This window comes from Ptychodera flava, unplaced genomic scaffold (assembly GCF_041260155.1).
Source record: "Ptychodera flava strain L36383 unplaced genomic scaffold, AS_Pfla_20210202 Scaffold_54__1_contigs__length_889265_pilon, whole genome shotgun sequence".
In the NCBI taxonomy this organism is placed as follows: domain Eukaryota; kingdom Metazoa; phylum Hemichordata; class Enteropneusta; family Ptychoderidae; genus Ptychodera; species Ptychodera flava.
In genome coordinates this window covers 357501-373487 of record NW_027248376.1, presented here as the reverse complement: position 1 = coordinate 373487, position 15987 = coordinate 357501, and the positions used below count along the sequence as shown (strand labels likewise).

At 38.4% G+C, this 15987-nt stretch overlaps 2 protein-coding genes across 2 annotated transcripts in view; both read left to right on the top strand.

The window, feature by feature from the left end:
* The first annotated feature begins 7210 nt into the window (after positions 1-7210).
* Positions 7211-14509, top strand: LOC139128448 (uncharacterized). Its single transcript, XM_070694219.1, has 7 exons — positions 7211-7456; positions 8454-9730; positions 10041-10130; positions 11102-11179; positions 12074-12190; positions 13498-13590; positions 14109-14509. The coding sequence occupies exons 1-7, from the start codon at positions 7341-7343 to the stop codon at positions 14507-14509; spliced, it is 2172 nt and encodes a 723-aa protein (XP_070550320.1). The 5' UTR covers positions 7211-7340.
* A 924-nt stretch (positions 14510-15433) lies between these two features.
* The window catches only part of LOC139128456 (uncharacterized), an 11751-nt gene continuing 11197 nt past the window's right edge, over positions 15434-15987 (top strand). The window contains exon 1 of the mRNA XM_070694225.1: positions 15434-15987. This exon is cut by the window's right edge and continues 108 nt beyond it. Within this exon, the coding sequence (XP_070550326.1) occupies positions 15579-15987 (409 nt within the window). The 5' untranslated portion in view covers positions 15434-15578.

The following is a 15987-nucleotide window of genomic DNA, read 5'->3' as shown; positions in this document are numbered from 1 at the left end:
TTTATAAATACATCGTTAAATATCGTAGCAGGTGAAGGCTTGACACTGATAACGCGGAAAGAATTTACGAAAAACATTGTCAAGTTTTCGGTAGCTCGCATAACTTCGGTAATTTAAGTAATATAGTGAGTATATGTATGTATAGCTGCGATAAATGCGATTCGCGAATCGGGGACTGCATCAATGTCAGCTCTACTCAGACACCGGACACAAAGTTTTCTTGGAACAACATATACTCCCTTTATGAAAAGGCAGACATAATAGCCGATTTCAAACAATCAATGCTTTATGCAACGACTTGAGTCTACGGCTTCATTATAGTGCAATGCGCTGACTACGGAGACGTTTCCTGCATCCCGATGCTTAAAGCCTTATCACTTCGCTCAAGGATATAATCCATTATTATAGGATTGGGTCGGCCTGCCAAAATCAGTGTGATTTCATCACACCCATACAAAGCTTCACCTATACCTTTAATTGTTTTACCATACACAAACAATGTTCATGATTTATACCCACTACTTATATCCTGTGTTGTATCATACATTTAATTTAATTTATCTTGTCTCAAAACATTAAATCGAATGCCACGGTCATTTAGTTTCTTATCACACAAATAATACTATGTAAATATATTCTTTCATACATAAACTAAATTCCGTTAGACACCATGCCTCATTTCCCCATTCCCTAACCGACTGATAGTCGGGCCGCGATCTGTTGGGTCCCGTCGAGGGACACCTTCTAAAGTTACTCAAGAGGTGGTAGATAAGGGGATATGCGTGATTTGTGTTTTTCTACTGAAAAGCCAAGGTACTCTCTCAAATTAAAAGTGGACATTTACACAGCATACCGACACGCCAACTTTGAAGGTGCCCCTACACGAGGCCTCGAAACCAAGGCTGCATGTAGACCTAATTGGCACAAGGGTACTATTCTCCCTGCCTGAGGGGAATTTGTTTTTACCTTTTTTTCTACTCGTACACCCTCAATGATACTCGTAGGCACTCTTGCAGCAACCCCTCAACGGGTAGATTACTTGGCCCTACCTCTGTGGAGACAATCGTGGACACCCTCGCAGCAACCTCTCAAGTTATTAAGTGACGGTAAACTGCTAGGCATAGTATACCACGGGAAATGGGATGCTAATCAAAACGAAAAGGGGTTTAGAGGAATCTATGCACTGTTCTACATGTCAAGTTATATTGAGATACAATAAATGACACGCCGCTAACTGTTTTCTTTGATTGTGTTGAGTAGATAATTATCTCATGGTCACTGAAATCCACAAATACATGTCTATCTCATCCGTGTGTCAGTAGCACCAAAATTTTGTACCTGATTCACGTTCGACCAACTACTGTAACATTTACTAAAGTTTGGTTGAAAAGGTAACATTATGAAGCTTTATGTGCTTTATTTTGTGATCAGATGAAGATGGAAAGTGCATGAATGAGAACGACTACGGATACGAAAATGGACGGTGTATCTCCGAATATCTCAGAGACGACTATCTAGACCACTTTGATCACTATGGGAAAGCCTTTCTGGATACAAGTAATCTAAAGTTCCAAATATAAAAGCGACCCATTTCACTATTTATCGTTGACTTCGCTGTAATTGTGTATTCATTGAAGTAATATGCTTACAATTTTTCGTTTTCTTTCAACGTAGAGGGATTCCTTATGACATTTGATCAGAACAATCAACGGAAAACAGAATGACCAAGATATCAAAAAATTCAAGCGGAATTTAAATGGTGACCAAGTATGGCGCGTATATACACGAACCAATAAAATATAAGTTTGAGTGTATATGCCCTATAATCTGAATGGAGCGCGAAATGGAAATGGAATTACGCTTGTCAAATGAAAAATTTCGTCTACGAACAGTAATGTGACAGTGTTGAATTCACAGGGCCTGTTACAAGGTCTGAGAATTTGTCAGATTTTAGAGGTATATATTTTCGGAAAATGCGCAAATTGTGATAACAAATAAATATAGTCATATTTGTATGCACATTAAAATATTGACCCTGTATCAGGTCTGCATCCACATTGCTGTGTACATTCCTGTAAATACAGTGATGCGACAGGCGGAAATTTGAAGCCCTGTCACATCAATGTGTATACAACATTGTATATAACACCTCACTCATTCAGCGTGCACTGCCATTGGTTAAAGACGACTCACGTGACATGTAAAAGAACGTTATGATGCCCTCTGCAAATGTGATGATGCCCTCTGCGAACTTGATGATGCCCTCTGCATTTGATATTACATGGATGACGTCATTTTACTTACTGCGCATCCCTTCTGCGCAAAACAAATTGTTCGCTTGTTGCATATTGCAGTCGGCAACTTATGGCTGCGAAACGTCATGCAGAGCTGTCGCCGGCACAGTTAGGCGATATTATATTACCATGCCCTGCCCGTCGCATCTTGATTGGTCGAGCTAAACCACGTGACTGACCACAAATACACAGTAATGGTTTGTATATATGCCCGTGAATTTGAATAATAAGATTAACAACTCAAAGTATTGTAACTTTACAGCTCAAACGTAAATCATAATCAATCACAAAATAAAATGGAGCACTTGTAGGTCAAGTTGAGATACTTTTTTCTGAAAACATCTCCGGATTTGCCAATTTTTACAGCGCGCGTGACAGTATTGCTCAGTTCCTGGGCCCAGTTGTCGTTCGCTCCTGAAATTTTCGGAAATTTTGACGGTTTTCTTGGGTTCGCTGATAATATAATGGAAATAACAGACCCCGCTCTGACCTTTAACATTTATTTGTGGGCGCGGGCTCGAGGAAAGCCAAATTTTGGCTTTCTTCTCGCCCTTGCCCAGAAATAAACGTTAATGGTCAGCGCGTCGTCCGTTATTTCTATATTTTGGTGCAAGTAAACAGCAAACGAACGAAAATGGCAACAAGGAATGCAATTTCTGTGTTCAGCGACTATGCAAGCAACAAATTTGGATACGCCACCGAGGAGATCGGCAAACTTTAGCGACAACCCTAGACTCGGCACTGAAAACATTTTACGCTGAGGTCCGGACTCAGAAGGCGAACTGTACTCGAAGAAGTCTTTGTGTTTTTGTTTCTTTGCATGTTTGCTTGTTCGGTGTAATAAAAATAATAACACATGAGAGCTAGGGCAATATCACGATTTTTTGCCTGCCCTCGGGCTGGTGGTCATGATCGAAATACTGATGATGCCCTCGCCTACGGCTCGGGCATCATCAATATTTCGATCATGACCACCATCCCTTGGGCAGGCAATAAATCGTGATATTGCCCTCGTTCTCATGTGTTATTATTTAAATATAACCATGTCGTCACAGCACTAGCCACAGACCTGTACATAACCCCCTGTCACAGCAACGGGATCTTTGCTTACACAGACCTGTACCACAAGGTTGTGTCAGGGTCTGTACAGGGCCTGTCACACGGGCAAATGTTATTTTGCTTTGTAGTTTACTACAGCATTACTGAAGCGTGCATGCATATTTTAAATTTGCCTGGGCTTTCATATCGGGAGTTGCCGTAATGAGTGTGATAAGCACAGCCCTGTTAACAATCTCAAATCATACTATAGTTTTGAAGTTATTTCATGTCTACTTCCTCATCGCTAAGTAACCTGTGGGTGTATGAAAAGTCGAAATGCTTTAGTTACAGAGTTCTTTTCTTAAAGTTGTATAAAACGTCAAATACAACAAACTTCAACGTATTTCTATTTCACTGGACAGCACAAGCAAGCAAAGTTCAAAGCCGTAAAATAAAAGAAAACTACTCCCTGTCCCGAATAATGTAATTCCCATATGGGTTGGTGGGGTTTTCCCCTTACATAGTCTATACATGAATTCATTATGACATCACTGCACAACTCTTCTAGATATCAGAACAATATAATTCGTGTAATGACATAGCTCAATTGGGTATTGAAAATGACAACTTAGTGGTTTACTTCATTCTTTTTTGATTTGACGGAAGATTCTGGGGAACCTAGATCTATTCAATTTAGTGAATGACAGTTGTGGCAATTGTCAGAATGGCGGCGAATTGTTTGTCTTTATTGACCTTAGCCAGGTCACCTTTTAGTTCAGCCTTTATCAGTACTGACGCTGCGATACAGAGGAATTTGGACACCTGCACTCAGAACCTATAGTCTCTATGATGTAAATAAGTTCCGTCGGACTGGAGACATGTCACTGTAAAGCCATAAATCCGCCTGGCAAACGTAATTATACAAGTCTGAACATTTCGGAAAGGGATTATAGAAACAATTAGGTCATTTGGTAGTTTGCAATGACTTGGTTTAAGTGTATGACTAAGAACATATAATTTCTTGTGTGTTTGTGACAAACAGCGCAGTGCGTGAATTCATTGCAGAGGCGGACGCAATTTATCAATCAAAGACTAATTATTTGCATTATTCTAGGTCCCACTGCGCAAACTCCACTCTGATCAGTTTGCTGGGAACTATGTAACGATAATAAATGTATTTACGAAAGACAACAAACAGTTGATTTTATTTTTGTGTGAAATGCACTGATATACATGACAGCCTATGTCATATAATCAAGATATACTTTTGTATTTACCGAACTGAACTGAATCTTCAGCATATATAAACGATGCCGCCAGTGGCGATTGCTATCTCGGCCTGGACGTTGTGCACGTGTCTGCTTTGATTGTAAATTTTACATTGCTCTATAGATTGTTGGAAATAACTAAAAATCGATGACCGTGCCTGTCTACACGCATTTCCGGAAATTCATGAGGCTAATTTGCTATGCTACTATAAAAAAAACTTTGTATGAAAAACTTCAGTATTTTGGAAACAACAAGCTATGCAACAGACAGATAGTAGTTGAGAGACAGAAAGGACGACGACAGAATTCGTACGTCGCAACCTGAAGTCAATAATAGAGACTAGTGAAGAGTGAGTACGATAATTTGTGGAAGCTAATGTTTAAATAATAATAATTTATTTACCTTTTTTTGCAAAAAATGTAAATATACAGAACTTTATATATTCATATATAAGTCACAGGGTTAATAGGAAATGGAAAAATAGCAAAACTGCTAGTCAAAGTCCATTTCCTCTGTAAATTCAATTTTGATTAATCTAATAAACATATATTTGAGGGCGATAGTACATCAATTCTTGTGCAACAGGAAATAATGCTCCGTCATGTCTATGGACCATCTTTTTTATGTGTATGTCAACATTATTTCGAGGGATTGTCGGAAGGAGCTAAGAGACGGTTTTGATCTAATATCATGTGGTAGGGTGTTCCATAAAATACTTCCTGTGTAAGATATTGCATGTTTGCCCATAGTTGTGTTGATAGTTGGAACAAAAGGTTTCCTATCTCTTTATGTCGAGTACTATAGCAGTGTGATGGAATGGAACAGTAATTTAAAAATTGATGAGGCAAGGTAACGTTAATTACCTCGTACATAAAGGAACAAACTTGTAATTTGTGAAGTTTGAAAATATCAAGAATGTGTAACTGTCGAAATAAATCGGATGAATTTGCTGTGAAGTGACTAAAGGTCATTGCTCTAACTGCCATTTTCTGTGCTAGGTGAATACACGTCAAATGAGACCGATATGTGGTTCCCCAGACCTCTAGTCCATATGTTATATGAGGTTGAATGAAAGCTTTGTAGATTAAGTACAAGAATGTGTTTGGGAAAGTACTTTCTTAGTTTGAAAAGAATGCCAACTTTTTTCCTGACTGGATTTAACCTGTTCAATATGTTTTGACCATGTCAGATGCCTGTCAATAACAACACCTACAAATGATGTGGCTTCCACTTCTTCAATAATCTCACCATTGATATGGAGTGAACCTAGCTGAGTTATTTTTCTCTTATTATTTTTAAAGAAAATATACTTAGTCTTAGCACGATTTACGGTAAGTTTATAAACATTACACCAATCTGGAACGTTTTTGAATTGCAAGTCGACATCATTTAGATTTATATTAAAGTAGTTTTCAGGAATGTGTGGAAAATATTTGTGTCATCATCGAACAAATGAAAATTGAAGAGGTTTGATGAGCTGGTTATGTCATTGATAAATAGTAAAAACGATGTAGGGCCCAAAACTGACCCGTTTGGTACTCAACATTCAATACCAAGACTTGGTGAAGTGTTATTATTGACAGACACTTAATATCTTTGCTGTAAATAGTTACTTTTATGAAAGAAAACAATATTAATGCATTGCGATTGGCGAAGATAACGTGTATAAATTACACATTGGGTTCCCGGAACTCTGTAACAACATCACCTGGAAACGAGAAGGCACAGTATCTTGGACAATATTCAATGTCGCTTCGCTATAAACATTGCAAGACTGACATACATCCTCTATTTTCAATTCGATTTCATTGCACTTATGTTTTAAGTGTCTAATTCCATTAAAGATATTGCGTTTTTGTCTCAGAGTCTGTCTGTTTTAAGGTGGTCAACGTACATAGTCTCGTTAATACTTAACCTTGTCAGAGTTGAGTAGCCTCATGCTCTATCGGTTGATAATAATACACTAATTCGGATGAAGTATTATAGACGCTGGTGTAATACCGAGACTTCCATCCATTGTTCCATTATTGGAACGAATTGTATTTTCTACCTTATGATGATAATGATGATGCTACGGTTGTAATAATTTGGAAGAGGAGAATGACAAAAACGTGTAGGGGGAGATTGAAAGATTGATAACAAGGCTGATTAACAGGGAAAGGTCCAGATGTCATTACTGCTATGGTTGTAATTGTCTTTCTGTCAAACTGTACAACATGAGTAAACGGTTGAAATAGAAGCAAACCCACTGCTGCACAGTGGCAACTGCTAAGGTTTGAGGCCAATATGGAGAACCTAGTCCTTGGCTACCATGGGTATATTGTTAAGGCAAGCCCATGGGATTGGCCAGATTTAAGTGGACGAACACGGTACGCATGATTTTTTTGCAAGCATACTTATATTTGTGTACGAGTTAAGATCTAATTTTAGCGAGGCATTTCCGAAATTATAAAAAAGACTCGATAACATGTTTCATATGATCCGTCACGCAGCTAAGATAATCAATAGGCCTAAAACACATATTACAAACAAAAGTACGACGCACGTCGCCGTTTTACACTGAAATAAAAAAGTTAATAATTAACTAAGGCTTCTGTCACGGGTTCTGCAACTCTTGAACAGTTCAGTTCTATTCTTGTCTTTCGCTCTGACCGATCTCGTTTATCCTTGATCACAGTTACGTCAACCCATTAGATGTAAGTCATCTTTGACTTTGATTTGCTCAGAACCAGAGTCAGCATGGCAAGCTCTGACGTAAAACCAAGTACTTCTGGCAGCAAAGGCGGTGTACCTGCCAAACGCCCAGATGGTAATGGCGGCCGACGTGGCAGTACAACGACAACGAACACCAAAAGGTAAATATACAGACGCACATTAGTAAGCTAGCAAGCCAATGCACCCTTCATAGCGTGACAAGTATAACCTTTACTAATAATTGCAGGAGCAAATTTTCACGACAATGGTACGGCTGTGAAAAAATGCATACAAAGCATATAAACTGACGTACACTACAATAAGTGTGCCTAGCAATTTGAAGGCCCTGTGTCAGGTGACACGGGTGCCCTCTATAGGTCGATATAAAGAGAATTGGAATGTCAGATGTGACCCACTTACTAAATTATTTCAATGTCAATGATCATAATATACAAGCATGACCAAGAGTCTCAAGGAGATAAAGTACTTTGCAGTAGGTGCCAGTGTACAATCGTCAAATTAATTCAAAATCTAGGATCATTGTAGTGCTGGGGGAGTTATAAATTTAGAAAGGACGTTATTTCCATTTGGCATGGACGGTCACATAGATAGATTAGTTCGTGTATCTATGTGATCTATTCTATGATTGTTGGAACCCTTAAATAGTGCCGCTGTTCAACAGACTCATAACAAGTCGCTTGATGCACTGATCGATCCCTTAAATGCGTATTACTGTATTTCTTTTGTGATACTTCATAACCTTCTTACCTCAGAAACCTTTAGACATTTATGTGCAATGTTATCAATCGCAACTGTAATTACACATGCACGCCTCTGGGACAATTCTATATGCTAGAGTGGAAAATATGATGAGACCCTGTTTTTATCTCGCTCTAAAGTATCACAAGTTCGAGGCCGGTAAGAGGACACTGTGTCATGGTGACGAATCGCATTCAAAATATGCGAATTTTCGCCAACTATATAATTACTCTGTGATAAATAATGTGTCGACGATTTAGCTCTGATACTTTATAAGCCGCAAGGAAAGTTGTTTTGATCAAGAAACACGCAAAGGTGAATAAAAATCATGTAAAGTTTACATGCAACACCGTTTGTCAATGCGAACCAACTGTCATAAAACTTTTTTTTTGTTCACAGGAGTATGGTAAAGAAGGCTGTAATCGTATGTGATCGATGGGGACCGTCAATTCATGGAGGAGTTACCGATGGTCTTCATCTGGCGATAAGACTTCTACAGGACATGGGAATATCTGTCCATTGTACAGCTCTACAAGCAACAGAAGAAGAGGAACGTGAAGCCGAAGAAATGGGTGTAACACTTCATCTTCCGACAAAAACAGGCTCATTTAAATTCAGAGAGCCACATCGTGACTGGTTGTTGTATCATAACATACACTATCCAAAGCTAGAAGAATTGACAAATGTCAAATTCGTGTTTGGCTTCAGTGCGTTCACCTCAGAAGCTGCCTTTCATATCACGTGCAAGGTGTTTCCTCATGCGTCTTGTTATCTGATCAATCTCTTTGATAAAGATGACATAACACCTTTGATTGTAGGCTGTAGTAAGGAGGAAGTGGAATTTAGAAAGAAAATTATGTCAGATGAATTTAAAAATGCAAAGTGTTCATTTTCCCTTGGGGAAAAGGTTTACGGAAGGTATAGACGACTTTATCGCGGCACTAATCAACAGCTGCTTTCTCCCATTGTGTTCGAGGAATACTTATCGCCCTCAATATCAGAAGTGCTCCCCAATCTTGAACACGAAGCATTCCAAATTCTATCCATTGTTCAAGAATACGAATTTGAAGATCCCAAGAAACTTGATGTCATCATTAATGCCGTTAACAAAGTCGCTGAAAATCTAGACCTATTGCAGAAAACGCCACCGGCATGGAAAATTATAGGAATACCACCAAGTAAGGAAGAAGAAATCGTGAAAAAGCTGACGCGTAGTCCCGAATTGAAGATCACGCCTACTTACGTGACAACTACTGAGGAATTTAACCGCGAACTGTTTTCTTCTCATCTTGTACTAATTCCGCCTTCTTCAACAAGTTATGCAAACCTCACCATGGCAGCTATGTGCGCAGCGATACCTGTTGTCTTCCTCAAAGGATCCCACAGCCACGAGATGGTAGACAAACACATTGGTATTACTGAAGCAAGAGAATGTGCCAAAGACATGGTTAGAGATCCGGCAGAGTTGGCGAAACGGATAACGTCCGTCATGCTGGAAAACCAGACAGCGTCGCAACGAGCGAAGGTGATAAGACAACACATCATTGAGAAAGTTGCTGGGAATCAACAAGGCGTAAACGAAACCTTCATTGCAACTTTAACAGCTGATATGCAAGACACATCTTCTGAAAAGAAAGAAACAGCGGAGGAAACAGAACATGCCGTTAAGCACACAGGTACACTCTTATAGAGTACATAAACATTCCAGTGTATGAGTAGGTGAGCGTGTGCGTGTGTCGTATCAGAGTGTGTAGATGCTGTCAAATTGACAGGAGAAAAATGCTATAAAATGTGAGGAGACAGAGACAGACATTTAGAGAGACTGGCAGAAAAAGACTAAGCATAAAACAGCTAGACACACAGACAGACAGTCCACGAGGGGAAGCCAGAAAAAATGTGATGTCGAAAACAAAGTTAAGCACTCTTGCGATTTAGTTTGACAGTTCACCTGGTGTTAATTTTCATAAGTTATTCCCCTTCTAACAGTTCCTGAATCATTAACTGAAGAAGACGCAGCAGGAACAGCACGCCATGATAGAAATCTTTCAGGCACGTTTGGTAATCAAGAAAGTAAAGGTAAGACTTGACTTAAGGAGACCTAACGTCATAAAAGAGTAATGAACAGGAAAAATTATGAGTAAGGTATGTATTAAAACGATTTCAGAAAACCTACTTACGGGCTCCATTTTTTCTCGTTACAGTTATGAGTGCAAAATATCAGGATAGGAAACCATTTTTTAGCAGTGTAAGTGTACGAATATCAGGTTATATGTGTGTCGGCCTGATGCAACACTTTTCTCTAGTGATGCCCTAGGATATTTTAACGTGACGTCTCCAGATGGTGATAAATGTATACATGCAAAATATTTGAAGGATCAACAAATTATTAATGGTCAGCAATGCGTTGTCTCACAAGATGATATGTCATTAGAATACAAGGAGTATTACCTATCGAGTAAAAGTAGATTTAAAAAGTAACATTGTTTTATAATGAACGAGAAATGAAATTCATTCTAAGGGAAAGACTATGTCGCAGAGTTGAAATTTTCACTCGGACTGACTTCCGGATATGTAAAGAAAGTCATCAACCTCAATTCTAATGGCGTATTTGTTTTCAGTCACACATTACAATCCCTACAATACCTGTTATGTCTTATGCAGGCCGAGCTACTTACAACTATTCGCAATAACAAGCTTGGAGTGTCTCCTTGGTAAATATATAAACGAAAGTAGAGACATGTACAGTTGAAACATTACATGAGTCATATGTTAATAGGCCTTGTCAACCTGATTTTTTTTCAACATCTCACAGAGATATCGAAGAAAAATCGACAACATATGAACACGAGCACCCTGGTGAATCCGACCAAATCGAAACGTTAAATCTGAGGGCGATAATATATATATATATATATATATATATATATATATATATATATATATATATATATATATATATATATATATATATATATATATATCGAAGTATTTCCTATGCTGTTATGTGCAGTCTTTCGTTTTAAAATAAGTGTCACCTCTTTTCCTAGGTGACGGCGATGAAAATCGAGTTGACGGCAACCAGTCAAGGACAACAAAGAGAGAGGAAAGAGATGAACTAAATACAGGTATCACCCACAATTAGTATTTTATAATGAAGCCAAATGTTAGAACGTACAGTAGAACTTTTACAGTATTTTTACAGTACGAAGATACTGAACGGGCTGTGTGTTGTCCATAGACCCTCGAGAAAAACGAGGGTCTATGATTAAAGTTTCTTTAGGCTAAAACAGTACCAAAATTTTAGAGGTCATTTTTCTTTACCTTGTTTTAACTGCAGCGATATGTGTTTCGGATTTCTATTCGAAACTTTGTCACTTTACAGCAACATACTAACTCCCTGCAGACTAAACTTGTAGTTGCATCGAATCTCGCTACCAGTATGTAAAAAGTACTTTAAAACCATTTTCACGAATTCTTCTCAATATAGTTGTAAACCTTTTCTTTCTAAAATGGACTTGCGGGTAATCCGAAAGAACTTGTAATCCGAAAACATTATTACCGTAAACCCGCATGCACGTGTCTATTAACTGGGCGTTGTGTAGTCGACCGGGTCCAGCTTCATTCCATCCTCGACCCATTAACACCTCTTAATTATTCCAAGTAGGATCGCACGCTGCTAATGCCATAGACCCTTTGTTATCTATTGCAGTTGCCTGTCCCGTTTTTCTCGAGGGTCTATGGTTTGTTGCATAAAGAATAAGGAATGTCTTGATGTGTGAAACAATTTTGCCATATAGAATTACTTATAATTTTCTGGTATGTGTCACTTCTTTCCTTTCTTTTTTTTTTTTTTTTTTTTTTTGGGGGGGGGGGGGCTCCTGATGATTGCACAGTTTAAATGTATATGACACTGTTACTATCTACAGACTTTATTACTGTACGTACGTTTATGATAGTTAATGATAATGATGATAGCTAAGTACTAAAATGCTACAAACGTAATTGCACTGGTTTTACAGAACAAGGGCGTGGATTAGTTGAAGATCTATTATTGGCGACTCAAGAATTCGACGATGAAGAAAATGATGTCTCTTCCAAAGATATGAAAGCAAGTACTGAACGAAAACGACGGCAAGGTGAGAGAGAGAGAGATTTTGAGAGATTTTGAGAGAAATTTTGAGAGATTTTGAGAGAGGGATTGTGAGAGAGAGAGAGAGAGAGAGAGAGAGAGAGAGAGAGAGAGAGAGAGAGAGAGAGAGAGAGAGAGAGAGAGAGAGAGAGAGAGAGAGAGAGAGAGAGAGAGAGAGAGAGAGAGAGAGAGATAGAGAGAGAGATTTTGTACTGTAATGCTCACTGAACATAAAGTTACAAAATACTATCTTTTTAAAAAAGGATATTGTTACTTCTTCAGATCGTGCAAATAATGATGGTGACAAATTATGCACACCCGATCGTGACGTAAAGCGAGCAAGGAAAGAAAAGGACGAGAGTTTAGGCAATGTTTTATACTTTTTCTGTCATACATCTTTTGAACGCAGGCTAGACATCAGATTTTTTCAATTCAAAAGATGAATTGCATATACACCATTTGCAAGCGAGCATGTATGTACCATCAATACTTCTTTAATTTGATACTGTCGGTCATTTCGATTTAAAATTCCAATACTTGTATCACTTTAGAACGCATCGGCAGTCTATACATTGTATTTAAAGTACATCTCTACAAATCTGTTTTTTCGAAGTGAAGCTGTTATGAAAGTGCAGTGAAGCAGGTGATTTTAATCGTCAATATTGATTGTGTTCTGCAAATGATTTGACACAAGATTCAATTAGATTATGTTCATCTGTTGTTCCTTCTCAAAGAACACAATTGTCACGTATATATGACGCTGAAGAGCAGTCCATCGGTACTTAAAAATGGGTTTTTACTTAGTCACCAAGAAAACCATCCTCAGACAACCGTTGTTGTGTACCACGAATTGGGAAGTGAGCTAGCGATATTCACATGTTGAAATGATCCGAGTTACTGAGCGGGTCCTATTTCATGTAATGACAATTCAACATACCGAAGAATAGGAAATTACATACAGACAAAATGTAGTATGCATACAAATCCAAACATTAAGTTAACGCCTGTTTATTTCTCCTTCCAAAGACCATTTATAATCTCAACCTAGATTCTTATCAGATTGACCACTGCTCAGTCACATACGGTGATTGCAGGGACCAACGCTTACGGTGATTGCTTAATGCATTGCGAATACAAAGATTGGTCCTTATACAAAGAACTCACATGTTGAGTATCATGTTGAGATATTGTGAAGTTTCGCTGACAGCAGCTCACCATTTCCTTGAACATGTGAAGGCTGTGCTAAGTACCAATTTTGGACTGAACACGTTAGGTTTTTGTCAATGCTTCTGTCATAAAAATGTTTTATTACAGACAAACCGTATGTCATTGAGTCCGAAAGAAGGTCAATAGACACTCCCTTCCACCAGCTTTGGTTAAAGAAAAACAAGAGGCCACGCCAGCCAGGTAAGAAACTATATTTTGATATATCATTTAAAATATTGCAAAGCGACACCAAAATGCACTTGATAGTAGTTGAATACAGTGGAAAAAAGCCTTATGAACATATCGACTTGGTCATCGTCAGGAAATGATATTATAGTAATCTCTGTGCGAGATTCTGCTATATATTGGAATACCCTTATTGTAAATAATAGTTTGTCACATTTGTAAGATTTATATGTAAATAGCATATTTAATACCGTAAAAGTCAATAATGTATCGGTAAAACTTCGTGTGATAAAAACAAATTACGGATATCTACTACATTAAATCATTTACTGAAAATCATATGTACGACGGGTCAATATCCGCTGTCTTATCTTCAATGTGAAGCTCTTCGAACTAAATGGCCGCCTTAAAAAACTTTTTATATCAATATCTTCCATTTTGATGTAGGAAAGATGTAGGAAACAGCTGTGAGTACGAATAATATAAATGACTGTGTCGAAGCTAAGTTTGAGATAGCTTTTTTGCCGTTCCAGGCCAAGTTGAAGTTAAAGTGAGACCAGACGGTGTTATTCCGCAGGAAGGGCAAAAAGTGAGGGATGTTACTGCTGCATTCTACAACAACGAAAAAACGAAGGAAAATGCAGAACTGGTAGGGAAACAACTAGATCAACGCCGGAATGGTATGCGTTTGGATCACATCGGTAGAAACAGCATTTCCTATATCATGGATTGCCAGTCACTGGAAGCCCTGGAGTCTTTGATGGATGACTATTCAAGTAGAAGTCTCTACAGGATGGTGAAGAGTACATTCCTGTCTGAGAGTCTGCTGGGTGAAATTGGAGCCCTCTATCTGTCCTTAGGAACATCGATAGACTATGAAGAGTATCTGCTATGTAAGGAGGAATTGACAGACACCAAAGGTATGCTCAAGTGACGAATATGCATCATACTATTGCTGGGTAGATAGGTGAGCAAAACGCACACGATATAAAGGAATGATTCGATCGAAAGATACACCACTGCTGTTCGAAACCTTTTGTGCATGGGGAATTTTTAAATGTTGTCTAATAATTGAATATGTAGAAGAGCGTTAATGCTAAAATGTTCTAGCTCGTATTTTATAGAGTGTTTTGTTGTGGACTGATATATCGATAGCAATATTTAAGCAATAAAGCACACCCAGCGACGGTATACCACGAGATTTTGACCAGTTCACGACATATATGCACGAGCGATATCGAGTGCATATATGAAGTGGTATACCGTCACTTGGTGTGATTTATTGCTATTATATCATAACAGTATATTGAAATTCTGGCAAAAACGGATTTTTGCTCAAGCTGAGAGCTCGCGCGTATGCCAGCCATGGTATATCGCCAATATACCACGGTTCTTTTCGCGTCTCGACCAATCAGATCGCTGTATTTGCGCCATCAATATACTGGTATGATATAATATAAATAAATTCTCATTATATCAAATATCGATCAAATATGACCAAATAATTGATGTCCTCTTTATATAAGACTCCAGATGCTGTGCCTAAGCGTTTTTGCATTTACAACGGTCTACGATGTATGGTACCGATTTCTTATTCTAAACGATCATAAAATTACATTTCATCTATATCAATTTGTGTCCATTCTTATTGTTCGCCATAACTAGAATCTTAGTCTTTCCCAAGTGGTGAACTGTTCTCTAATATCAATTAATTTGATAATGTCGAAATGCACGACTAGAAAATTGCAATCCTCCTGTTGAACTTGGCAGTTTAAGGAGTTCACTACGGAACAACATGGTTGTAATTGTGTCATCAAATTCCTTGTCATATACCATTATCAATTATACCTTTATTCAGGTCCCAACATACATCAACTGTCTATTGAAGCCATCGAAGAAATAAATGATAAAATCGAATCCGACGTTCTGAGAAAAAGGGCCGATGTCTCTATGGAGCAGGCAAAGACAAGAGACAAAGCTAGAGACAGAGATATTCTACGGGGATGTCACAGGAACGAGAGAAAGGTAGAACATCTGAACTCAATGAACTCATAAATGAATGGATCCAGATAAAGAAAGAATTACAACGACTGAATACCATTCATTCTGAATTGGTTTTTGATCGACAAGAGTTCGTTCGAAAGACAGGAGCAATAATCAATGAAGTAGATGTTCCCCTTGAAATAAAGCAAGAATTGATGATGGCTTTCCAGAAGTTCCTGCCTTTGGGTCCAGACAAGACCGGCAAGCCTGATCAAAAGCTGGTGATAGAGGGCGATGTACTCATTGAGTATGTTGAGAACACCATTCATGACTTTGACATTCCTACCAAAGGGAAACAAGACATTATAGAGCAATTCAGGAAGTTGGTACGGGCAAAGTCGGGGAAGGCGACCGTCAAGGCCAGTTTGA

Excerpts from the sequence above, each read along its gene's own strand:
- LOC139128448 (XM_070694219.1), top strand. The coding sequence starts at position 7,341 with ATGGCAAGCTCTGACGTAAAACCAAGTACTTCTGGCAGCAAAGGCGGT. Across the intron at positions 10,131-11,101 it reads TGGTAATCAAGAAAGTAAAG|GTGACGGCGATGAAAATCGA; the intron begins GTAAGACTTGAC and ends CTCTTTTCCTAG. Across the intron at positions 12,191-13,497 it reads TGAACGAAAACGACGGCAAG|ACAAACCGTATGTCATTGAG; the intron begins GTGAGAGAGAGA and ends GTTTTATTACAG.